Source organism: Mustela putorius, unplaced genomic scaffold (assembly GCF_011764305.1).
Source record: "Mustela putorius furo isolate JIRA1106 unplaced genomic scaffold, ASM1176430v1.1 tig00000224_pilon_pilon_pilon, whole genome shotgun sequence".
In the NCBI taxonomy this organism is placed as follows: domain Eukaryota; kingdom Metazoa; phylum Chordata; class Mammalia; order Carnivora; family Mustelidae; genus Mustela; species Mustela putorius.
The window spans coordinates 15677926-15704826 of NW_025421321.1; the positions used below are offsets into that span (position 1 = coordinate 15677926).

The following is a 26901-nucleotide window of genomic DNA, read 5'->3' on the forward strand; positions in this document are numbered from 1 at the left end:
CTCCTGTGGAGGGCGGTGAGCGGCAAAACCCGGAAAGGGTGTGGCTGCGACCACAAAGGCAGGAGGAGGAGCGACAGGAGAGTAGAAAGTCAGCATTAAGTCCAGAGTTGAGATCACCGTGCTGCTGCTGAGGAGTTTAAGGAGGCAGCACAGCTCAAGGTTGAGATCGGACTTGGCGGGTTGGAGTTTCTGCTCCAACGCATAACTCCACGGCTTTATGACCCCAGCGAGATCTCAGCGTCCACCCCGCATCTCTAAATGTGCCAATACTTCACCGGGCGGCTGAGAGAATGAAATGGATAATTCTGGGACCTGATGGGAGCACGAATAGATCTCAGGATGGTCATTACCATGAGGGACCCCCAGAGTGTCCTACAAGAAGAAAGATGTACCACAAAGGGACTGAGTTGCTCTCATGAAGGGGGAGTCACCTAAGGTTGGTCTGTGAAGGACCAGGCCATTACAGAGGGATTGGAAAGGTTAGTAAGGACCCAGATAGGGATAGCCAATAGGCCAAGTACAACCCTACACCATTTTCTTTGGTCTACCCACTGCTTTCTTAAAATATTAATTACAAACTTTTTTTTTTTTTTTTTTTTTGAGAGAGAGAGAGAGTGTGTGTGCGCACGGGGGCGTGGGGCAGAGGGAGAGGGACAGAATTTTTTTTTTTTTAAACTAACATATAATGTATTATTAGCCCCAGGGGTACAGGTCTGTGAATTCTCAGTCTTACACATTTCACAGCACTTACCATATCACATATCCTCCCCAATGTCCATCACCCAACCACCCTATCCCTACTCCCCCACCCCCAGCAACTCTCAGTTTCTTTCCTGAGATTGAGAGTCTCTCATGGTTTGTCTCCCTCCCAATCCCATCTTGTTTCATTTTTTCCCTCCATACCCCACAAAGTCCCCGCCCTGCCTCTAAAATTCCTCATGTCAGAGAGATCATATGATAATTGTCTTTCTCTGATTGACTTATTTCACTCAGCATAATAGCCTCTAGTTCCATCCACGTGGTTGCAAATGGCAAGATTTCACTCTTGATGTCTGCATAGTATTCCATTGTATGTATATGTGTGTATGTATATATATGTGTGTGTGTACATACACACACATATATATACTACTTCTTCTTTATCCATTCATCTGCTGATGGACATCTAGGTTCTTTCCATAGTTTGGCTATTGTGGACATTGCTGCTAAAAACATTTGGGTGCATGTGCCCCTTCAGATCACTATGTTTGTATCTTTAGGGTAAATACCCGGTAGTGCGATTGCTGGGTTGTAGGGTAGCTCTATTTTCAAATTTTTGATGAATGGCCATAGTGTTTTCCAGAGTGGCTGCACCAGCTTGCATTCCCACCAACAGTGTAGGAGGGTTCCCCTTTCTCTGCATCCTCACCAGCACCTGTCGTTTCCTGACTTGTTAATTTTAGCCATTTTGACTGGTGTGAGGTGGTATCTCATTGTGGTTTTGATTTGTATTTTCCTGATGCCGAGTGATATAGAGCACTTTTTCATGTGTCTGTTGGCCATCTGGATGTCTTCTTTGCAGAAATGTCTGTTCATGTCCTCTGCCCATTTCTTGATTAGATTCTTTGTTCTTTGGGTGTTGAGTTTGATAAAGTCTTTATAGATTTTGGATGCTAGCCCTTTATCTGATATGTCCTTTGCAATTATCTTCTTCCATTCCGTCACTTGTCTTTTGGTTTTGTTGACTGTTTCCTTTGCTGCGCAAGTTTTTGATATTGATGAAGTCCCAATAGTTCATTTTTGCCCTTGTTTCCCTTGCCTTTGGTGGTGTTTCTAGGAAGAAGTTGCTGCGGCTGAGGTCGAAAAATTTGCTGCCTGTGTTCTCTTCAAGGATTTTGATGGATTCCTATCTCACATTGAGTTCTCTCATCCATTTTGAGTCTATTTTTGTATGTAATGTAAGGAAATTGTCCAGCTTCATTCTTCTGCATGTGGCTGTCCAATTTTCCCAACACCATTTGTTGAAGAGACTATCTTTTTTCTATTGGACATTCTTTCTTACTTTGTCAAAGATTAGTTGACCATAGAATTGAGGCTCCATTTCTGGGCTCTCTATTCTGTTCCATTGATCTATGTGTCTGTTTTTGTGCCAGTACCATACTGTCTTGATGATGACAGCTTTGTAATAGAGCCTGAAGTCTGAAATTGTGATGCCACCAACTTTCGTTTTCTTTTTCAACATTCCTTGGCTATTCAGGGTCTTTTCTGGTTCCATATAGATTTTAGGATTATTTGTAGGGAGAGAGAATCTTAAGCAGACTCACAGCTGGGCACAGATACCAGGCAGGGCTTGATCTCAAGACCCTGAGGGCATGACCTGAGCCAAAATCAAGAGTTGGGTACTTAACAGACTGAGCCATCAAGGTTCCCCTAATTGTAAACTTTTTTAAAAAAGATTTTATTTATTATTTATTTATTTATTTGTCAGAGAGAGAGAAAGAGTACGCGCACAAGCAGGTAGAGTGGCAGGCAGAGGTGGAGAGAGAGGCAGGTACGACTGAGCCACCCAAGCATCCCAGCAAACTTTTTTTTTTTTAAGATTTTATTTAAATCTTAAAAGATTTAAAGGATTTAAAAGATCACAAGTAGACAGAGAGAGAGGAGGAAGCAGGCTCCCTGCTGAGCAGAGAGCCTGATGCGAGGCTTGATCCCAGGACCCTGGGATCCTGACCTGAGCCGAAGGCAGAGGCTTTAACCCACTGAGCCACCCAGGCGCCCCTCCTGCAAACATTTTTAAGCTAGGGTGATTTCATGTAAAAACCCAGATTTCTGGACACTCTTAAGAAGTTGGAGGCTGTGGCAGCGTATGACTTCCAGCGTGGTAGGCATGGGGGCTGCCTATCCCCTTACTCTGGCCACCTTCACTAGGCATCCTTGGCCCCCCTGGCATTTGATTCATTACCCAGCCCTATACCACAAACATTCACACACACCCCACCCCCAGGCTAGATGTAACCATCGGTGTTCCTGGGGTGGAAAACAAAATCAAGAGTCAAGTCCAGTCATTCTAGGGTGATTAGTCAGTTGTTTCAACTCATTTTGGTTGCCTCTCAGGGCAGGAGTGAGACAACTGAAATAATGCTGATAGAAGTAGGTGCAGAGACTAGCCCAAAGAAACAAACACAATACTTCAGAGGGCCTGTGCAATGCAACACAGAGTCCCCCGGTGCCCAGAAGAAAGATGGGAGTTTGGGGAGTGGGGAGGCAGAAGAGAGAAAGGAGGTAAACTGGTCATTTCACAATTCTGGACTGCTTCCAACAGGATAGTGAGCCTTTTCTATAGCAGAGATGTCAAACCCTTAGTGCTAGCTTTGCAGGGGTTTTTCCAGTGTCTTGGCAGACGTGATTAATCAATCACAGTCCACTGACCCCAGATGCAACTTCAAAATCATTTTCTCCACACAGGACTCTAGGCTGTCACCACCAATTGATTAGATTTGGCCATCTCCTTTCTAAAATCCCTTTCCTTCCTCTGATATCCTGGAGGATACATCTGGTATTCATTCATTCACAAATATGTCTTCAATTCCTACTATGCAATAAATACTGGCTAGGTCCTGAGGATACAGCTCTGATGAGGCTCGCTTCTTTTTGATCTAATAATTGTTTAATTTATAATTGTGAAAATAAGGGCTAACATTTAGAGAATGCCAAACAAGTTCTAAGGGACATAAATGACCTACTTCATTTAACACTCTGAATGGCTTTACATGGTAGGTTTTATTATATCCAGAGAGGAAAAGTATTTTGCCCAGGGTTACATAGCTAGTAGATATCAAAGGCAGAACTGGAAACCAGTCTGGCTCCAGAACCTAGGCATTTGACTGCTCACAACTCTACGCCCCACCATACCTACTGTGATTAGTTAAAGAGCGAGTTGATGAGCATACAGAACAGTGAGCCAGCCTTGGCTTAGGTGATGGAGTAGATGTGCCTGCGAAGGTGACATATGAAACTGAAACCACGAGGAGAAAGAAGTAACATGGTAGACCCTGAGAGAGAAGATCTCTAGGAGAAGGAATGGTGGGGGTGGGGGGATGTCCTGAGAGACAGAAAGAAGCTTGATAACATTAAAAAAAAAAATAGGAAAAATAGTGTAATTAGGAAACAGTGGGTCAGCAAGTTGAAAGAAGAGAAAGAGACATAAGCCAGAGCCTATAGGGCCCTATATGTCCCAGTATAAATTTTGGTACTGACCATAGATTGCTTATCTTAACTTTCCTGTATTTGGTAAAGAGTAGATCCTCAAAGTCAGGGGCATTAACCTTCTTTGTATCCTTCAGAGAACATAGCCCAGGATATAGGGGGTAGTTTCTGTATTGACTGATTGATGACTGATAGATTAGTTGACTGATACCAGGACACCAAGGCAAGAGACATGGTTCAAGATGAAAAATAAATCTTTGCCACTTCACATCCACTAGGATGGCTAAAAACTCAGTGGTGACACCAAAAACATGGTAAGAGACCCTGGCTGGCTCAGTCAGAAGAGCTTGATCTTGGGATTGTAAATTGAGCCCCATGTTGGGTGTAGAGATTACTAAAAAAATAAAGAAATAAACGTTAAAAAAAAACAGGTATATCACAGAGCTACTGAAGGATGACGAAAGATGTGGTCAGAATTCCAAGATATGCAAGCAAAAGAAAAAACAAAGCAAATCTTAACTTAGAGGAAAACACAAAGTTACAGAAAAAAGGATATGGGGGCACCCAGGTGGCTCAGTTGGTTAAACATCCGACTCTTGGTTTCAGTTCACATTGTGATCTCATGGGTGGTGAGATGGAGCCCCAGGTTGGGCTCCATGCTCAGTGAGGAATCCACTTGAAGATTCTCTCCCTCTGCCCCTCCGCCCACTCACACATGTTTGCTCTCGCTCTCTCTCTCTCAAATAAATAAATTAAAAGAGAGAGAGAGAAAGGATATGAAATTAGAGTATAGTTGACCCTTGAAAAACACGGGGATCAGGGACATCGACCACCCCACTTTGCACAGTCAGAAAATCCATGTATAACTTTTGACTTCCCCAAAACTTACCTACTAAGAGTCTACTATTGACCGGAAGTCTTACCAATAACATAAATGGTCAATTAACTCTTACTTTCTATATGTGTTATATAACTATAGTCTTACAATAAAGTAAACTAGAGGAAAGAAGGTGTTAAAAAAAAATCATAGGATTGGGACATCTAGGTGGCTCAGTTAGTTAAGCATCTGCCTTCAGCTCAGGTCATGATCTCAGGGTCCTGAGATAGAGTCCTGTTTCAGGCTCCCTGCTCAGTGGGGAGTCTGCTTCTCCCTTTCCCTCTGCTCCTCCTGCCCTGCTCATGCTCTCTTGTGCATGCTTTCTCTCTCCCAAATAAATAAATCTTTAAAAGAAGAAAAGAAAATAATGAAGAGAAAATAAGTTTACAGTACTGCACTGTATTTATTGAAAAAAATCTACATACAAGTGGACCCATGCAGTTCAAACCTGTGTTGCTCACAATGGAAAAATTATACAATTAAACTGACTTTAAGAATGGCAGCCTGGGGGACGCCTGGGTGGCTCAGTTCATTAGGCGGCTGCCTTCGGCTCAGGTCATGATCCCAGCGTCCTGGGATCGAGTCCCACATCAAGCTCCTTGTTCTGTAGGGAGCCTGCTTCTCCCTCTGCCACTCTGTCTGCCTGTGCTCGCGCTCTCTCTCTCTCTCTCTGACAAATAAATAAAATCTTAAAAAAAAAAAAATTTACAAAAGAATGGCAGCCTGGGGATGCCTGGGTGGCTTAGTGGGTTAAGCCTCTGCTTTCGGCTCAGGTTATGATCTCAGGGTCCTGGGATTGAGCCCCACATCGGGCTCTCTGCTCAGAGGGGAGCCCACTTCCCCCTTTCTCTCTGCCTGCCTCTCTGCCTACTTGTGATCTCTTTCTGTCAAATAAACAAATAAAATCTTAAAAAAAAAAAAATGGCAGCCCGGAGCACAGAAAAAAGTTGAAGTATTTTAATTCCATTCCCAACTCTGGTTGTGTCTTGTTTCTTTAAATTGATCACTTTTACCACAAAGTTTGAAAGCTTCTTATAATGAGAATAGCAAAATTCTGGTATACTGTAGCTTAAGAGTACCTATCTCAGTGTGCCTGGGTGGCTCAGTTCTTGATTTCAGCTCAGGTCCTGATTCAGGGCTTGAGATCAAGCCCTACAACAGGCTCCATAGTATGGAGCCTGCTTATGATTCTCTCTCTCTCTCTACCTCCACTCTCTCTCTCTCTCTTAAAATATAAAGGAAAAAGAATACCTGTCTCTCAGAGGAAAGTGTTATAATGTTAAAGAAAAGGGCCGAATACACTGTGTGTACCTACAGTTTAATCTTTGAATGTATGTTGTTTGATCAGCTCCCTTCTGTGTGATGGTACCATGCAGAGAGTCAAATCCTTGTGATGTTTTGTGTGGCTACAGACTTTGACAACATGTAAAAAAATGTGTAAAGCAAGTTTGTATGATTGAGGAATCAGATTTATTGAATTTTATTATTGAAAGTTGAAATTTGGGGTGCCTGGGTGGCTCAGTGGGTTAAAGCCTCTGCCTTCCACTCAGGTCATGATCCCAGGGTCCTGGGATTGAGCCCCACATCGGGCTCTCTGCTCAGAGGGGAGCCCACTTCCCCCTTTCTCTCTGCCTGCCTCTCTGCGTACTTGTGATCTCTGTCAAATAAATAAATATAATCTTAAAAAAAAAAAAAGAAAGTTGAAATTTGACATGTATGAACAAGAACAATACTTTTTCATGGAGGGGAAAAGAAACCCCTGTTGTTCAGAGGTCAACTGTATATTCCTTGATCTGCAGTGAAACAGTATACATCATCATCATAATGAAAAGACTGAGTGTAGTTTTAGTCTCCAGATGAGGGGTAATTGTACTGGGAGAAGAGGATGTGGCAAAGGCAGAGTATGAGAAAGCTAAACTCCCCACGTGCATAATAAACAGCAGTAGCAATGTCTGAAAGTGATGAATTGGGAATTTGGAGAGAGAGAAGCTGGGGGGCAGGAAGGAGGGAGGGACGGGGTAAGAGCTGACTTAAGAGCCAGTGTCTGAAGTTGCAAAATTCAAGGGATGCTGTTTAGAAACACAGAGATTAATACCAGAAGAAATGACCCAGAATGAGGAGTGCCTGCCACATGTATCCCAATGTCTATTCTCTCTCTCTGGCACATATCCCGAGCCAAGCTTCTGTTCTTTTTCTATTTATTCTCCCATCAGTGCTTTGTAAGAATTCATAATTTCCCTCTGCCCCTGTTCCTTCCTTAGCACATCACTCTTACCATTTTTCATTCTTCTCTATTTGGGAGGGGATAAATGATATCTTCTTGCATTTCTTTGATTATGTTTTTTAAGATTTTATTTATTTATTTGACAGAGAGAGACAGCCAAAGAGGGAACACAAGGAGGGGGAGTGGGAGAGCGAGAAGCAGGCTCTTCGCTGAGCAGAGAGCCCCAATGTGGAGCTCAATCCAGGACCCTGGAACTATGAACTGAGCCAAAGGCAGATGCTTAACAACTGAGCCACCCAGGCGCCCCCATTTCTTTATTAATGGACTTGAATTTTTTATTTAATCTCTCTCTCTCTCTCTTTTAAAAGATTTTATTTATTTGACAGACAGAGATCACAAGTAGGCAGAGAGGCAGGCAGAGAGTGGGGAGGGGGGGAAGCAGGTTCCCCGCTGAGCAGAGCGCCCAGGACCCTGAGATCATGACCCAAGCCAAAGGCAGAGGCTTAACCCACTGAGCCACCCAGGCGCCCGTCTCTAACTTTTTTTTTTTCTTTTTTTGGTTTTGAATCCATTTTGGCAAAGTGATCAATTGTATCTTGCTGAATTTCTTTGATTATTAAAGAAACTGATTTTTTTTTTCATTTTGTTTGTCCATTTGAGCATTCACCTGTTATAAACTTTCCCTCATCTTTCTTGAGAGTATTAATCTTTTCCTTTCTAAATTATAAAAGCTCGTGGTTGGGGCACCTTGCTGGCTCAGTCGGCAGAACATGCAACTCTTGATCTCGGGGTTGTAAATTCAAGCCCTGTGTTAGATATAGAGATTACTTTAAAAAAATAAAATCTGGGTGCCTGGGTGGCTCAGTGGTTAAGCCGCTGCCTTCGGCTCAGGTCATGATCTCAGGGTCCTGGGATCGAGTCCCACATGGGCTTTCTGCTCAGCAGGGAGCCTGCTTCCCTCTCCCTCTCTCTGCCTGCCTCTTTGTCTACTGTGATCTCTCTCTGTCAAATAAATAAATAAAATCTTTAAAAAAAAATTAAAAAAAAAATAAAATCTTAGGGGAACCTGTGTGGCACAGTTGGTTGAGTGTCCAACTCTTGATTTCAGTTCAGGTCATGATCTCAGGGTCGTGGGACTGAGACTGGTGTCAGGCTCTGTGCTAAGCTTACAGACAGCTTGAGACTCTCTCTCCCTCTCCCTCTGCCCCTCCTTCCCAAAAAAGATAGATAGATAGATAAAAGCTTTTAAAATTTCTTTTTAAAAAATTCTCACTTTAAAAATGCTAATATTCTGGACATTAGGTATGTGGTATATGTTCCCTACTTTGGTATCCCTACTTTAAATTATTATTTTTCTGCACAAAAATTTTAAATATTCTGCAGTCAAATCTATCAGCCGTTCCCTTTCCAGAGTTTGCCTTTTATGTCATAATGCTTAGTTTGGAAAATCATGAACAAAAGCAAAAACTTTGTATTGTGTTTAGATTTTGAGAAAAACTGTCAGAAAGAGCATTTTCTTGTTATATCTGCCGCACCAGAAAGCAACTGTACCACCAAGATCCCGAGATGGCTTTTTGCTCTTTAAAGACCATGTTTCTTTTAGAAGGCATAAAAAGTGGAGCACCTAGGTGGCTCAGTCAGTTAAGCGTCTACCTTCAGCTAAAGTCATAATCCTGGGATCCTGGGTTCGGGCCCTGCATCAGACATTGGATTGGGCTCCCTGCTCAGTGGGGAGTCTGCTTCTCTCCCTGCCCCTCACTCTGCTTGTGCTTTCACTCTGTCTCTCTCCCTCTCAAATAAATAAAATCTTTAAAAAAAAAAAAAAGGCGGCATAATAAGCTTACTGTTCTGTTGTTTCATCAACTAATATACATTTTTAAAACATCCACTAGGGATGCCTGGGTGGCTCAGTTGGTTAAGCAGCTGCCTTCGGCTCAGGTCATGATCCCAGCGTCCTGGGATCGAGTCCCGCATCGGGCTCCTTGCTTGGCAGGGAGCCTGCTTCTCCCTCTGCCTCTGTCTGCCTGTGCTCGCTCTCTCTCTCTCTGATGAATAAATAAAATCTTTAAAAAAAATAAAAAATAAAACATCCGCTAATCTTCCTGCTATTGGAGAAGATGTAATTTATACAATATTAAAAACTGAAGCAAAACAAAACAAAAAAAAAAAACAAAAAAACCCTTAGTGTAGATGAGACAAAAACAAGTGACCCAGCTCCATCCCCATGATGAGGGGTCTTGAGAGCTATCAAGATACCACAGCAAAATTGTATTGACCTTGAGATTTTTTTAAAACCTTAAAATTAGTTGGCATAAAAGCCCATCAATTAAAAATTCATTTCCCTTTGTTAAAGACAGACTCCTATTTGGACCTAGGCTTCCTTTAGGAAAAAGGAGGCCTGGGGGGCCTGGGGAGCTCAGTGGTATTAGTGTCCAACTCTGGGTTTTAGCTCAGGCCATGATCTCAGGGTCATGAGATCGAGCCCTCTGTCAGGCTCCATGCTCAGCATGAAGTCTGCTTAAGACTCTCTCTCTCCCCCTTTGCCCCAAACCCCTGCTCGCTCTCTCTCTCTCTCTCACATAAATAAATCTTCAAAAAAAAAAAAAAAAAAAAAAGAGGCCTACATGTTTGCTTATGCATTAGCTTTTCCTGAATTGTCCTTGAAATGGTCTTTGATTTCCTTATTCCTTTCCTCACATCACCTCACCTCTCTTATTTTTTTTATCTAAATTGTGGGACTTTGGCAATGATTCACTCCAGATAACTTGCTTATTTATATAAAGAGGAAAGACTACCCTTATACCTGATCATGAGATCAGAGGGACAGTGAGAATAAGAAAGAGAAAAAAAGAGGAAACGCAAAGCAGCCAAATTATTTTGTTTGTACAGGCCTGGTCACCTCAAGCCACTTGCTTCCTACTCCTGACTTTCTCCTGTCATTCCCCTCCTTTCCTTTCCAGAACCAAGAACCAGCCACCTTTGTGACATCACTTCTACCGCTAAGCAACAGGTCTAGGGTTCTCCTCACCCTGTGAGCCCTAGGAGAACGTCAACCCAAGGTGCTCCAAGAAGGAGGCTCTGCTGCAGAGGGAAAGAGGGGGAGGACAGGCATGCTGCAGCTGGTCGTGGATTCAGCTACGATTAACCCACCCCTCAGCCCCCCACCCAGACCCTGTGTGACTGCCTACTTCCGAGGTGAGAGCCAGACACCGGGATGGGAGAGACCAGCCCCAAGAAGCAACATGTATTCGGTGAAAAAATAGACTTCCTGGGGCCTAAAAGATGCCCTGTATGACAGAAAGGCAGAGTAGATATCATCCAGTTCTTTTGAAACTTAACTTTATTGCCATTATTTCTCCTGTGAGGACATCTCTGCTTCTCATTTTTTCCAGGGGAATGGCTACGGGAAAAAGAGAAGATAAATACTTTCCAAGATGCTTCTGTGAACTAGGGCTGTGCCACACATTGAGGTTTAAAAAAAAAAGAAAGAAAAAGTACCTGCTTCACAGGCTTGATGTGAGGATTTTTAAAAAGATAATGTATGTACAGCTCTTATATAACCTCCTATAGTAACTGTTGGTTCCTGTAAGTGACCTTTACAGCCATCAAAGTCTTTTCAAGAACATAGTGATTTTTGCTCCTCACAACAATCCCATGAGGCAAATGAGGCAAGATTTATTGTCTCCATTTTTTTTTTTTTAAAGATTTTATTTATTTATTTGACAGAGAGAAATCACAAGTAGATGGAGAGGCAGGCAGAGAGAGAGAGGGAGGGAAGCAGGCTCCCTGCCGAGCAGAGAGCCCGATGCGGGACTCGATCCCAGGACCCTGAGATCATGACCTGAGCCGAAGGCAGCGGCTTAACCCACTGAGCCACCCAGGCGCCCTATTGTCTCCATTTTTTATAGGTAAGGGAAAAAATGTCCAAGAAGGTTGGCAGGGGTGGGGGATGGTGAAAGGATTTGGGAGACAACATGAAAAGAAATCAAGGGTGTCTCCAGAACACAGAGCTGGGAGTGGGAATGGAGGAAGGGCAAGAAAATTGATAGTCTGCTGGTGGCAAGCAGAGGGAGGTGGATAATGGCGAATGAGGTTTCCCAGCATGTGTGGGGACTGAGAAAATTGGGGCTGAGAGAAAGAAGGCACAGTTGTTTCTGTAACAGATATGGAGTAAAGAATGAAGTTCCTTAATTTTTTTCTGTGCTCACTCGGCGTGACAATACCCCTTGGAGAATGGACATTTGGGATTCTAGGCTCACAGGGCAATCCATATGTGTTTATGTCCCCAGATTTAGAGAGGCATAGTGGACATTCCATGTGTCTGCCGTGAGCCAGGGAACAGGCTGAGTCTGAGCCGCCTTTCCTACCATCCCATGGATGTGATCTTTCTCCTCCTAGAAATACCTCTTATAAAGATGCCTAAGTCCCGGACTCTTGGGTTTGCCCAGAGATTTACCTATAAATCCTTATTACTGAATGATATTTTTTATTCCCTTTTTACCTTTCTGAACCCCTTTTCCCTCATATAGCATCCACTACCCTGCACCCCTCCTGACTTCCTCACAGGTGCATGCTTGCACACACTTTGTCTCTCCCTCTTCTGCATTCTTTCCTTGGGAAGAATCTCTAAGTAGTTGAGCAATTTAGAGGTTCTTTGCAGGGCTATGGGCTGTTCTTTGCCAAAGATATTTATGGATGAGGAACTTTTAACCCATTAGAGATGTTTTGGCATGTCTTAGGGTCCACTAGGCTTTGTACTCTGGTAACAAATAAACCTTGAGATCTCAATGCCTTAACACAGTGAAAGTTTACCTCCTATACCAAATCCTGCATCAAGGGGGCAGTCATCTCAGTGGCTCCCCCAAGCAGTGGTTTAGGGACCAACTCACTGCTCGTGGCTGCAGTCATCCTGGCACCACCCTGCCCACAGATGGTGAGGATGGTTGTGTGGAGCAGGGAGAGGAAAAGCATCATGGGAGATTTTTAGGAGCTAGTCGTGGCAGTGGTGAAAATCACTCCCACATTGCATTGGCCACAGTGAGTCTCCAGATACCACCTGGCTGCAAGATGGTTAGGAACTACATTCCAGGGAAGAAAATGAAGTGAACGCATTATCTGTCATGTCAGATGATGTTACCCTTACAAAAAGTGAAAATTCTGAAATCCCCAGAGTAAGAATCCATGTCATACCACATCTGCCAACATGGCCTCAAAGTGTTCCTGGAGTCCTCCCTCTCTTTACCACACTTAAACCTAGACTTTGAATTATTTCCTACCACCAGTGACACCCCTTGGTCTCTTTGCAGATATCAAGAGGAGAACTCATGAAGCGGAAGGGAATAACCCCATATGGAATGAGGTAAACCCATCAGGACAAACGCAAAAGAAGCAATGACTACCCCAAGAGTGAGGTTGGGTCCTAGCCATGCTCAGAACTCTAGGGAGAGGCCAGGGGGCAGCATTAGCTTTCCCCAAGGGCATCCGGGCCTGGGAGTAGCCCCCGAGCTGATATGGCTGTGCAGGCCTGAGGGCCCCTAGCTGTTCTTGGCCCTTCTCCACTCTGGGGATAGACCATATTAGGGCCCATCTTGTCCAACCTGGTGGTCCTGATGTTCCCAGAAACCTGAAGCAGGGACAGGTCTCCCTTGAGGGAGGTTCTCCAGTTCAAGAGAAACACAGCCTGTTCCCTGCATCTTTCCTTATTTTCTGGGAGGTTGGGAAGGAGAAGGTGGAGGAAGGATGCTGACCTCTCTGTGCCTCCCACAGACCCTGATCTGGTACCTCTGGGACTGCCCCCTACAAAATGACTCTTTTCTGCAAATCATCCTTCGGGACGTGGGCGCAGCAAAGAAAGACAGGTGAGGCAGAGAAAGGCAGGAGGTTGTCTCTCTGACCAAAGCTACAGCACTTGCTGCAATTCCTGGCTCGAATCCATAACTCACTCAGGTGGCATAGACAAGAATCCACTCCAGCCAACTAATGGGACCAAAAAAAAAAAAAGTGGAGGTGGGGTGTATGGGAGGGTGTTGGGGCTGGGAGGGCAGAGCAATCAGAATCAGGAACCTAGGAAGCCAGGGGTAGTTCTGCCTCTTTTGAAGCCACAGGCTCTTAAACCTCTGCATCTCTCTGTCCAATCCTGGCTTCCTATCATGGCCCCACTCTAGTGCCCAGCAGAAACCAACACCCAACTGAGACTGAATCTATAGCATCCCAAGTCAAAATTCCTAATACGGAGAACCTGATTGGGCCAGCTTCTATCAGATGTCCCATCCCTTGTCCAATTGGTGGTTACTTGGGACTGTTGCCATTCAAGAGTAGTGTGGGAGAAGAACTCCTGGGAAGGGGCTGAGCAGGGCAGAGCCAGTAACTGGGCCACATACTTCTCAGAGCCCCAAAGTCATTCTCAGAGACGTGAGAGCCCTAAATCTTCTGCTGGGTTCTCTACATCATTGTGTCCTTCCTGCAGCCTCTCTCCTTGGGCAGCACAGCCCGTAGCAGAGAGAACCCTCTCTAGATAAAGTCATGCCTGGGACAGAAGACACCCTGTCCCCTGACTTTGGATCTCATACATGTTCTTCTTCTCCCCAGATTCATTGGGCTGGCCACAATACTGCTCCAGCCCTTGGTGAAAAAACCGAGTGAGGTCCTTTCTTTGAAGGACTTGAACCTGCTTAACCATCTCATGCAATCCACAGATGTGAGTTGGACCCCAGGAACAGTGGCTGGCAGAGCAGGGGCAGCCAGTGAAGCTAGGTGACTCCACGTTAGCAGAGGCCCAGTGACCCCACCAGAGAGCACTTCCTTTCCTAGGAGGCCTCATCACACTGCCAGCATCTCCCTGACCCCCCCTATCCCACCATCCATCCACCCACCCACCCTCCTACCCCATATCCATCCTTTTAGATTGATTAGTTGATTGTCCATTGGATGACAGCACCTGTGTTAGGCCTGGGATACAAAACTGAATGAAGACCATGGTCCATTAGAGTAAGCACACTCACAGTGACAGTGCTCCAGCACAAGGGTCAGGAAGGCTAGGTCACTGGGGACAGGAGGAAGTGAATGATTCCGTGTGGGAGGTCAAAGAAGGCTTCACAGAGGGCATGATTAAGGTAAATGGAAACAAGCAAAGACCAACCAGAGGAGGAGAAGCAAAAGCTATTTATGCAGAACTGGCTAGAGCAGCAGTATCAGCCACCATCATTCGCATTTTGGCAGAGACTCAAAGGCAGACAGAGGAGGGGAGAAGCTGTACAGTGGAAGCAGGGAAGGCTCCCAGTGTGCCCTGATAGGAAGCCATTGGTCAGGGGAAGCTGTAAGTGGACCAACTAGAAGCCAGGCATCCCATGTGATTGCTTAGGGGTGTGTATTTGGCTTTCTCTGGTTGGTCCTGAGTGGGAAGAAGGGACAAAAATTAGGGAAGCTGTCAGTTGTGAATCAAGTCCTCTATCAGTCGAGGCCACACAATTGGGGCCAATTGTGACAGAGGCTATTGTTTGAGGCATACTCTGACTTCTACAGGCTGACTTAGAGAGAACAGGCTGGCGTCCTGGATGGGTTATTGCAGATTTGTTGGGCTGATTTCCTGAATTGCTGGTTGCAGACTGTGTGTCAGAGTTCCATTTTTATATAAGGTCTGGTCATTGTCCATTTGTTTATTCAGTTTCTCAAGGGGCATAAGTTTGCAACACAGACGGGAAAGGAAGAGAATCCTAGACAAGGGTGTGAGGTACATGGGTGAAGGCTGGAGAGACAGAAAGGCAGGCTGTTGGTTCGGGAAGGGTAGGTTGCTGCACTGCTGGGACACAGGGGTTGGGAGGATGTGAAGGTGGTGGTGGGAGAGCTGAGTCTAGCTGGGACCAGGGGCCAGAGGTGAAGGGCTTTATGGTCTATGCTGGTGAGTTGTGATTTTACTCTGATCGGTTAGGACACTTTTTAGGGGGCAATTCTGGCAATGGTCTAGAGGTAGGATGAGTGTAGTCAGAGCACTTGGAGGCAGGAGGTCAATTAAGAGGTATTTGCAAGAGGGGCGCCTGGGTGGCTCAGAGGGTTAAAAACCTCTGCCTTCGGCTTAGGTCATGATCCCAGGGTCCTGGGATCAAGCCCCACATCAGGCTCTCTGCTTCACGGGGAGCCTGCTTCCTCCTCTCTCTCTGTCTACTTCTCTGCCTACTACTTGTGATCTCTGTCTGTCAAATAAATAAATAAAATCTTTAAAAAAAAAAAAAGAGGTATTTGCAGGAGTCCTCTCCCGAGATCAGGAGATGTTGAGCTAGCAGAAGAGCTGTTGGCATCAGTGGTTCTGGGCTGGCCCCAAGGCACCTCTCCCTCTCTTCCCCACTCTGCTGTACCTCCTTGTCACCACCACTGCTTCATGTCTCCAAACTTAGCCAGGCTGGGCAAGTTTCCAGTGTTAGGACTTGACCAAGGATTGCAAGATCTGGCTTACAGCCCCCCTGCCTTTGCCTTGCAGTGCACTGTCACCCTACATGTGACCCTTGCGAGAAAACAGTATGCATCGAAATTAGGTATGTCCTTGGGACTTACCCCTGTTCGTCACCAAACATAGCTGGATAGGCTCTTTGGAACCTTTGGGACCTATGCCTTGAGGCCTACAGAAGGACTGTGACCAGGTTAAGGTCTAGAGGCCAATCTCCAGATACCTGGCTGAGTTTTCCACTTGTCGTCTCTAGACATAAGGCCAAGCCTCCAGTGGGCTGCAGAGGGAAGCAAAGATGGCCATTTCCAAGAACCCTCATGTGTAGAGTGTGGGGCCCAGGGTTACTGAGGGTAAGAAGGGGCCCATGGGAATGTTCTGGGGAGGATATGTGCCCCTTTCAGGACTTCTAGGCCATGGTTTTAGTCAGAAGCTAGTCAATGGGGATAGAACAATGAAATGGGCATAATGCCTCAAAGCGTCCCTAACGTAGCCTCTGAGGGCCCACCCAGATTGTGTTTCCCCAGGTGATGACCTCCTGGGCCCAAGTGCCCAAGAGGTGGCCAGGCGGAAACTGATGGTCCCTGGTTCCGGCATGCCCATGGCTCTGTCCTCGAAGCCTCAGCACTTTCAGGTGAGGATTCGGGGCTGATTTACCTGACACTCTCATTGTATCCCAAGCTGTCCCCGTCTCTCTGCAAAGTCGTGGCAGAGGACCAGAGCTACAGGTCCTCAGAGCCTCACTGCTTCCCCTGCTCCTCCCGGGCATTTCTGAGCCACTTCTGCAGGAAAGGGAAGCTAGAGACAGCTTCGGGGCGGCCACAGGAGGCACTGTTGGCTGTATGTGTACCAATAGGCCCTGGCAAATGCTGGGGAGGCAGAATGAAAGACCTGGAAGAGTCCTCAGGATTGTTGGCAACACAAGGCTAACCATGTGCCGGGCAAAATGAGCTGTATGGGAAGGGCTGAGGAGAGTTCCAGCTATGACTTCTGGAACCCTCATCCCATGGCTCAGCAACTTCCCTCTGATCTGTAACTTGTAACCCAATATTTCTGCTACACCTTCACCTGCTCTCCAGCCTGCCACCTGCCAAGGAGACTGGGTGTCATTCTTGACTGCATTCTTCCTCACCCTATCCCCTGCATCCAGTCAATGGCCAAGTCCTAGCTCTTAATATCACCCAACTGTCCCCACCTCTCCATCACCACTTCACTTCCTTGACCTGAGCCACCACCATCACGTCCCTGGACCACTCATAAGTTCTTCCTAAATTCCCAGCCTCCAGCTCTCTCCTGTCCATCCTTCAGCCAATGGGGTCTTTCAAATATGTCATTTTTATCATGCCATGCACCTGCTTAAAAATGAGGATACCCGGGGCACCTGGGTGGCTCAGTGGGTTAAAGCCTCTGCCTTCGGCTCAGGTCATGATCCCAGGGTAATGGGGCTCTCTGCTCAGCAGGGAGCCTGCTTCCCCCTCCCTCTCTGCCTGCCTCTTTGCCTACTTGTGATCTCTCTCTCTCTGTCAAGTAAATAAATAAAATCTTAAAAACAAACAAATAAACAAACAAAACTGGGAAAGATTAGACTTCATTTCTGTATTCTGTAACAAGCCCATTGCAATTGAAAACCACTAAGTAACACAAGATGAAAAGAACAAAGCAATGGAGGGGACAGTTCCCAGAAGAGGAAAAGAGAAGGAGCCATGGTCTTCCTAGAACTTACCTTCAGTTAGGAGGAGTCCAGTTCGCTGTGGGTCTCCTTCCACCCCAGTAGATGCCTCTTATCAGAACACTTTGCTCTTTTAGAGATGAGCCCCTGTTGAAGAAGGGGGCCCAGACCTCTACCTCAGGTGCCCCCATATTCCCCCCATAGGTCCGAGTGAAGGTATTTGAAGCCCGACAGCTCATGGGCAACAACATCAAGCCGATGGTGAATGTGGTCATTGGAGGCTACCAGTACAACACGCGGATCAAGATGGGAAACAACCCTTTCTTCAACGAGGTGGGCTGCACGTGTCCTTCAGAACTGAATGGGGCATTTGGGCCAAGGGGGGCAGCCAGGGGCTAGCTGGGGGCTGGGCATTTCCTGCAGGCATCAGGCAAGCTTGCTTCTTCCACAAACATTGGCTGAGCATTTACAGAGGGCCAAGAACTGCTTGGCACTGAGAATACAGACAAAATCATTTGAAACCTCCCATTGGAGGAGCCAGTAGTCTTTGGGGTGGTGGGGGGATTGGCCTGTGAACACATAGACTATGATAATGGTGCAAAACTGGGGTTAACAGATCTGGGGGCACTGTTAATGCAGGCCCAGACCATTACATCTTGCCACTGCTGAAGCCCTAAGCTATAGCCTTGGGGTGATCATAGTTGGAAGAATACTCACTGAATTAATTGGTAAATAGGCCAATAGATAATAGCATGGTGAGAGTAGGGAGGAATGGGGAGACTCAGGAAGAGCTTCCAAAACCTTGAAGGAAGAGTCTAGCAGGGAAAGAGGGACATCATGGAGAAAGAAAATTCAGGAAAAAGCAATAGTGTCTTCAGAAGCCTAGAAACAAGAAGTAGCAGAACTTAGCAGAACAGTAGATATGGCGCGGTCAGAGGGAAGGCTGCAGAATGCACTAGGACCCTGTCACAGATGGCACTTGGGAACCATGGAGGGAGTTTAGGAGGAGAGTGATGGGGCTAGGTTTACATTTAGAAAAGATGGTTCTGGCTCAGCAGAGGCTGGAGGTGCAGTGGACTGATAGGGCAATCTAGAAGGAGACAGAGGCTCGGGTCTGTATCCCAGGCAGCTAGCTGGACCTTGAGCTGCTCTTGACAGATGCTCCTAGAATCCCCTGCCCCTGCGCTTTACCCTAGCAGAACCCCCTCCAGGAGCCTGGCAGGCCCCTGCTTCTGGAGGAGGAGCATGAGCATGAAATGGGCAAGAGCTGGAGAAGAAGCATTCTAGTCTGAGCCTTCAGGCTAACCGAGTCCTTGAGTGAAGTGGTGGAAGGAATATCATCCAACCCCTACCTCCTTTCCCTCTGCTTCAGATCTTCTTCCAGAATTTTTATGAGGTACCTGCTAAGTTATTTGATGAGACCATCTTGATCCAGGTGAGGAGCCAAACAAGGTAGGCCCACCTTCTTATCCCATCTCAATTCTGGAAAGGACTTCATCGTCCCCATCCCACTGTTAGAGCCAGTCACTTCAGATGATCCTTCTGACCACACACAGCCTCTACCTCCTTTGTCACTCCCCAGCAGCCCAGACTACCCATTGATCCATTTAACAAATCTTATGGAATCCCAACTATTAGACCCTAAGATGGGCCCTGAAGGGAAGAAAATAGCCCTTCCCATGTGCCGGGATTCCCATGCCACCAAAGGATCCTCAAATTTCCCCTCAACATGGGACATTCCATTCCCCAACCAGTGGGACCTCGGTAGCTATGATGAACGTGTTTATCAGGTGCCTTCTAGGTGCCCAGCACAGGGCTAAGGAGAACAAGAGGGCTTCCCCCTTGAAGAGTATGCATGGTCTTGGGAACACAGGGACATGGTAAACGATCAGGACAGCAGGTAGTGGAGAAAGTTGAGTGCAACACTTTGCTTTGGGCTGATCTTCTGGTTCATCAAATGAATTGGACCCTCTGATCAATCTCCTCATCAGTAGAAGGGAACTAAAATTCTGAATCTCACAGGGTATTAAGAAATCAATAAGAATTAGAAGGGAAAACCTTTGTGGAAGCATGAGTCACTAGGAAGTATTGAGCAAATCCTAGAGAATCCCTGTAAGTCCTCCCACAGAGGTGGGAGAAATGGGGGAGGTGAGTAACTGAGATCTTTCTGCAGGTGATGAATTCCACACTGATGAGATTCAACTCAGAGATCGGGAGATTCCAAGTGAGCCCTGGATGAAGGAGGAGTTTTGGTGAAACAGTTATAGAGACCTACCATGGGCTCTATGCCCAATTTTAGGGGCAAAAACTTAAATTTTCAGGCAGAAATATCCAGATTTGGATCCACCTATGAAATGGGTTGATTTAAACAAGTTGTTCGGAACATCTACTTCCTCATCTGTACAATGGAATTGATGCTATTCTCAAAGTACAGAGTCCTTGTAAGGATGAAAGTGTGTACCATTTATGAAAGAGCTGGGTGCCATGTCGAATTCCCCACACTTAAATACTAATCGGCACACTTCAAATCTCTGCCTCCAGGAAATGGAAGCAGAAAATCCAAAAAGGCAGAGAAACACAGAGAAAATTGCCACCTATGAGAATAGAATAAAAATGTTTGCTTTGGGGGTGCCTGGGTGGCTCAGTGGGTTAAAACCTCTGCCTTTGGCTCAGGTCATGATCCCAGGGTCCTGGGATCAAGTCCGGCATCGGGCTCTCTGCTCAGCAGGGAGCCTGCTTCCTCCTCTCTCTGCCTACCTCTCTGCCTACTTGTGATCTCTGTCTGTCAAATAAATAAATAAAATTTTTTTAAAAATGTTTGCTTTGGAAAGACACAGGCTGAGAGAGGAGGAAAGTTGACACAGTCATGAAGGACTAATAAAAATTCTCCAGATTCAGGAAGATTGGGAAAAGGTAGGGTCAGATTAAACACAGGACGCTCTAATAGATACTTTTTAAATATAAGGATGCCCCAAATATTGCATGGATTCTCACAAAATATTGCAGGGAACCTACATATACTAAAAATTAAGTCGTCATTTATCTGTGGTTCTTACTTAAGTGGGCATCTATATTTTTATTTGCCAAATCTGGCAACCCCTGAAAAAAGCTTCCACCTTGGGAAAGGCACATTTAGGACAAATCAAAGTAAGGTTTCTTTCTCACAACTTGTAATAAGCACGTGAAGAGTCATGACCTGTCCCTTAAAGAAGCAGCATAAGCAGGGCACCTTGGTGGCTCAGTGGGTTAAGCATCCACCTTCAGCTCAGGTCAGGATCTCAGAGTCTTGGGATTGAGCCCCACATGGGGCGCTCTGCTCAGTGGGGAGCCTGCTTCTCCCTCTCCCTCTCCCTCTGTACTCTCTGTCTCTCTCTCTCGATTAAATAAATAAAATCTTTTTTAAAAAGGGGGGCGGTGCTTAGAGATTGTGAGATTCCAGAGAGGTTAGGAAGCAGGAGGTTAAAATTGTTCTGCTCTCAGAGACCACTGCACAATTTCCAGAAGTGACCAGTGGTATGAACTGTTAAATAAGTTACAGACATGAGGGGCACCTGGGTGGCTCAGTCTATTAAGCATCAGACTCTTGATCTCAGCTCAGATTGTGATCTCAGTGTTGTGAGATCGAGGCCCACATTGGGCTCTGTGCTCAGCGGGGAGATTCTTGCTTGAGATTCTCTCTCTCCCTCTCCCTCTGCCCCTCTCTGGCCCCCACCTCTGTCTCTCAAATAAATAAATTAATTAAATATTTTTAAAAATAAGTCAAAGACATGAGAGAAAGTGAACCTTTTTAAACAACCACTTCTTTGGAAAATTTCAAAAATACACAAAAGCAGAGATAATAGTATCCTGAGTTCCCACATCCCAGTCACTCAACTTCACTAATTCATTGTCAGTGTTGTTTTGTCTACACCACCCGCTGGGTTACTTTGAATCCCATCTCAGATATCATAGCATTTTATTTTTAAATACTTCAGTATATATTTCTAGAATGTAAAGATTTTTATTAAGCATAATCAGATGTAATTATCACATTTCAAAACCTTTCCAATTCCTGGATAACATTAAATACTAGCCAATGTTCAAATTCCCCTAATTATCTTATGAATTCCCTTCACGGTTTGTTCAAGTTAAGATGCAGACTAGGCACATACATTGCAGCTGGTTAAAATGTATTTTTAGGTCTCTCTGATTCTGTGGGTCCTGCCCATTTTTTCTTCCTCATAATTTGCTAAAGAAACTGGATAGTTTGTCCTGTAGAGTTTTCCTCCAGTCTGGATTTTGTGGACTGCATCTCCAAAGGATCATTTCACACATCACTTTGCCCAGCTGTGTGCTGTCTAGAGGCTTGCCAGATTTGGGTCCATTATTTGGCAAAATGACTTCAGTGGGAGGCACAGAACAACTGTTGGTCTCTCTTTTTATGTTGTTAACAGCCACTGACGATCACTGAAGATCATTGCTTCATTAGGGGTGCCTGGGTTTGGTTGGGTTTGGTTTGGTACAATTGACATAGAATTAATTACACATGATTTAAGATGCATAATTTGATACATTTTAAAATGTGTGTTTTCCTGGAAACCATCATCACAAGCAAGATAACAAATGTATCTGCCACATCTATCATCCCCAAAAGTTTCCTGGTGCCCCTTTGTTATTCTCACCCTCATCTCTCATCCCTGTCCTACTCCCTCCCACCCCCAGGCAGCCACTGCTCTGCTTTCTACAGCTTCATTTGCCTTTTCCAGAATTTTATATAAATGGGGCAATAGAGCACAGACCCTTTTTTGTTTGGCTTCCGCATAATTATTCTGAGATTCATCCATGTTCATTGCACCTGTCAATAATTCATTCCTTCTCATCGCTGAGGAGTCCATTTACAGATTTATCCCAGTTTGTTTAACCACTTGTCTGTTGATAAACATTAGCTCATTTTCAGTTTTTGACTGTTACAGTAAAACTGCTATAACAGGGATGTACGAATCTTAATTTAATTTCTCTTGGATAAATATGTAGAAATGGATTGAGTAGCTCATACATTAGGTGTGTGTTTAACTTTTAGAGAAACTTCCTAACCATTTTTATCCCAACAATTCCAGCCTTTATCATTTTATATTCCCACCACCAGTGTGTGCTAGAGTTGCCATTGCCCCCCATTCTCATCAACACTTCACGTAGTCCATCTTTTTTACTTTAGCCATTCCAATTATATGTAGAGCTATCTCACTATGATTTTAATTTACACTTCTCTAATGACTAGTGGTGTTGAGCATTTTCCGTGTGCTTATTCGTCATCTACATATTTTCTTGGTTGAATTGTGTGTTCAGATCTTTTGTTCATTTGGGGCGCCTGGGTGGCTCAGTCCATTAAGCATCTGACTCTTTCGACTCAGGTCGTGATCTCACGGGTCATGGGATCTAGCCCCGCATCGAGCACCTTGCTCAGCTGGGAGTCTGCTTGAAAGATTGCCTCCCTCTGCCCTTCCCCCTACTCTCTCTCTCTCAAAATTAAATAAACAAATCTTCAAATCTTTTGCTCATTTTCATTGGGTCATTTTCTTACTACTCGGTTTTGAAATTTTCTTATATATTCAGGATACAAGTACTTCAGTCCTGTACCACATCCCTCAGGCCTCAGACAGAAACCTTCTCCCAGAGGAAAAGGGAAAGCCCATAGTCTCTTTGCTAGCTCCTCCTTTGACCAGCCTCTTCCGCAGGATGGGAGACACCCTTCCCAACCCAGGGAAGAGCCAACACTGCGTGGGCCAGGTAGTGCTGTGTGGTGATTGAGAACCCTTTCAATCCAGACCTTCTCAAGTAATAGTTGTAAGACTTCAGGCCCTTCTCTCACACTGAGTATCCCCCTCTGCAGAGTGGAGGTGACAAAGGACCAGAGTGTAGGCTGTTGTAAAGAGTAAAGGAGTTCGGGCAGGGCGAGTTCTCAAGCATTGGTGGCTAATACTGTCAGTCCAGTACTGCTGTTTGTTGATATCACAAATCTTGGCCAGAGACCCTAACTAATCTTTACTCTACTCTTGTCTTTTCAGACAGATATTGGGTTTATCTACTATTCTCCAGGTAGGTATCAGCTGTTGCAAGTATGTGTGCCTTCTAAGAAAAGCAGGCCAGTTGTCTAAACATTTCAAAATCCCTGTACGTTCAGCACATGAGAGGAAAGTATTAGAGGGTATGAATTATTTTCTGGATGATAATGTCTTTAAAACTCAAGGCATCCCTTTGGGTCAAATGCTCAACTTTTATTGCTACCTTGGTTTCCATTTCTAATTTTTGAGGGCAGTATTCAGAGACTGGCATTTGAGTAGAGGTTTCTGCTGTAACCATAGCATACAATCTGGCCATAACATACATAGTAGGTAAAGGTTGGAGCTTAGGGTTGGGGAAACTGCTTGCCTCTCTCAGACCAGGACAGTGACAACAACTGTAGGTTCCCAGGATGGAGAAGAGGGTTCTCTGTTTCCTAAAGGCAATTGCTGGCAGCATGGTGAGTGCACTACATTTGCCTATGAGTAGGAGTGACTCCCAATTTCCTCTGCTACTGTATGGGACCCAGAATATATGAGACCCATTTCTACACCCCTCTCCCACAGAAAGAAAGACTGGTTTCAGGGAAGAAGGATGGAGACTGGAGGCCAGTCTCCCATGGGCCCTCTGCCCCTTCAGGTCACACACTCATGAGGAAATGGTTAGGCCTCTGCCAGCCGAATGAACCCAACAGTGGTGTGAGAGGCTACCTGAAAGTCACCATCTGTGTCCTCGGTGTGGGAGACCAGGTTCTGGTGAGGCTGCCCTGACACCCCAGTGACATTTCCTACTGTGGCTGCTTCCATAGGGTGCCCCTGGGCCCTCAGAGAGGCCACTGATCTTCACATGCTTTAATTGCCTGCGTGTCACTTGAGGGTTGGCCACCCCTCCCCTGTACCAAGTGGAAAGCCGGGGAAGTCAAATCTGGTGGGTATGGCCATGACCATCCTATGACTCTACCCTGTAAGCTCTCTGGTCTCTGCAGGTAGATCAAGAGATGCCCTATGGGGCTGATGACACCACTACTGAGATCTTCAAGTCAACGGTGGTCCCAACCAATGTAGCCTACTTACAGTTCTTCATCTACTGCGCAGAGGATCTTCATCTCAGTTAGAGTCAGGGTAGCAGGGTGGGACTGACCCTGAGGTTCCCTACACAGTGGCACGGGGGATTCTCATGGGGCTTCCCTGTTCCATTTTTTTTTTATTTAAAATTTTTTTTAAGATTTGGGGCGCCTGGGTGGCTCAGTGGGTTAAGCCGCTGCCTTCGGCTCAGGTCATGATCTCAGGGTCCGGGGATCGAGTCTCTCCGAGTCTCGGGCTCTCTGCTCAGCAGGGAGCCTGTTTCCTCCTCTCTCTCTCTCTGCCTGCCTCTCTGCCTACTTGTGATCTCTCTCTCTGTCAAATAAATAAATAAAATCTTAAAAACATTAAAAAAAATTTTTTTAAGATTTTATTTACTTGACAGACAGAGATCACAAGTAAGCAGAGAGGCAGGCAGAGAGAGAGAGAGAGGAGGAAGCAGGCCTCCCGCCGAGCAGAGAGCCTGATGCGGGGCTCAATCCCAGGACCCTTTTGCCGAGCCAAAGGCAGAGGCTTTAACCTACTGAGCCACCCAGGCACCCCTCCCTGTTCCATTTTGATGCGAACCTAAGATTCAGGGACTGGGGAGAGGATGAGACTGAAATCCACCCAGATTTGTTTCATGAAGACTCCACAGATACTCTTTAAAATGGATCAAATGCCCCGACCTGTCTTTGATGCCTGGATGCAGACTCCCAGTTCCCTATGGCAGTGCCCACCCTCGCTGCCATTATGTACCATGACACATAGAGATAGAGTGGACATGGGAGAGGTCTGCCTGGGTAGGGGTGTAGTGTGGATGGTGAAGGGGTGTGAGTTGTTCTGTCACCTCTATGTGTCCTTCCCTTGAAAAAAAAATGCTGCTGTCTTAGAAATTTTATAACTTCTTGTTCACAGAGAAACAGCACTTAGCGAGTCCTGTGTTGGAGGTGGAACTAATTGGGGAAAAGGTAAGTGTAGCAAGGGTCTGAGATTTTGAGAAATTGTCACCTGGATAGTGTGTGAGGAAAGATGGAGTTGGTGGGCTCGACCCTTGGATTCTGATCTCAGGTCCTCCATCAGTGGGCTGAACCCCACTGGACCAGGAAGTCTTTGAAGATGGAGGCCATGGCTGAGTCACCCTGTGTCTGCAAGCTGGGCACAGAGCCCTGCAGGAGCAGATGCCCACTGAACACCTAATGTGCATGAAGGGCACGAATGAGTGAATGAAACAACATGTCTGCAAACAACACTGAAACGGTCACTGTCTTCTTGGGGGCTGGGTTTCTTCATCCAGAAATTGAAGGTTCTGGGCAAAAGAGTTGTTGACATCCCATGATCCTCTGTGAATAGAGAGTAGTATTTTCCAAAGTGTGCTGATGGATGGTCTGTGCAAAACAAGGATCCTATGTTCAAATTTGGGGAATGTTGGGTTAAGTAGGTTTGTCTCAGAATTCATAAACCATTGTTTCCACCATATTCTACCTATTAGAAGCATCATTAAATCCAGCCCATATATACAGGGAGGGAAATTAATGTCTACCTTTCCAAGGAAGGTTTTCCAAAGGATTTGTGGACAAAACCACCACACTGAATGTGGTTTGCATGCTCAGGTCTAGGTGAGATGCTCTTGGGCAGTAGCTGGCACACAATTTCACAATTTTCAAAAAATGTTAATATCTCTGATTTTCTAGTATGTATTAAAAATGTATTAACCAGTACGTTTACAAATATAAATTTGTATTTTGTAACACAAACACAAAAATGTGTTAACCAGTATGTATTAACCAGTCCAACCAACCCTTGATTTCACTGACATGATTGCTTAGAATAGCGCCAGGTTTAAAAACGAAGTCAAGTTGATGCTTTGGAAAGGGGTATGCCATTGTGTACTATCATAGTCAGCATGGTTTTTGCTCACTTTTCTGTTGGTATAATAGTGTTTATCTAACAAAATCTATGTATATGCACTCATATATAAAGTTAGTAACCTTATGACTACTTAATAACAAAGTCAACTGAAAGATCATCTGAAGATAAGTAATAGGGAATCTGGATCTGGGCAGATATACAAAGGACTGATGTTGTACCTGAGGAGAGTTTGTCAAAATGTCTTTAGACCATTCCCATGATCAACCCTGTGCCAAGACAGCGTCCATCCCTGGGCAGGGCTGGAAGGGGTGGAAGGTGAGGTCTGTGGAGGGAGGAGGGGACAGGCTGACACACTGTTCTGGGATGTTCCTAGCTCAAGACAAATGTGCTGACTGAAACTGAGAACCCGATATGGAACCAGATCCTGACCTTCCAGATTCAGGTATTTGCTGTTCTATCTTTTCTTTTTTTCTTTTCTTTTCTTCTCTGAGAGAGAGAGAGCTGGGGAAGGGGTAGAGGGAGAAGAAGGGAGAGAGA

At 45.4% G+C, this 26901-nt stretch overlaps 1 protein-coding gene across 1 annotated transcript in view; it reads left to right on the forward strand.

The window, feature by feature from the left end:
• The first annotated feature begins 10309 nt into the window (after positions 1-10309).
• FER1L5 (fer-1 like family member 5) overlaps positions 10310-26901 on the forward strand; it is a 54995-nt gene continuing 38403 nt past the window's right edge. The window contains exons 1-14 of the mRNA XM_013056321.2: positions 10310-10481; positions 12593-12645; positions 13053-13144; positions 13875-13983; positions 15760-15814; positions 16251-16357; positions 17597-17725; positions 18765-18827; positions 19566-19616; positions 23437-23467; positions 24071-24186; positions 24417-24540; positions 25411-25463; positions 26738-26806. Coding sequence (XP_012911775.1) covers positions 10397-10481; positions 12593-12645; positions 13053-13144; positions 13875-13983; positions 15760-15814; positions 16251-16357; positions 17597-17725; positions 18765-18827; positions 19566-19616; positions 23437-23467; positions 24071-24186; positions 24417-24540; positions 25411-25463; positions 26738-26806 — 1137 coding nt within the window. The 5' untranslated portion in view covers positions 10310-10396. The remainder of the gene's footprint in view (positions 10482-12592; positions 12646-13052; positions 13145-13874; positions 13984-15759; positions 15815-16250; positions 16358-17596; positions 17726-18764; positions 18828-19565; positions 19617-23436; positions 23468-24070; positions 24187-24416; positions 24541-25410; positions 25464-26737; positions 26807-26901) is intronic.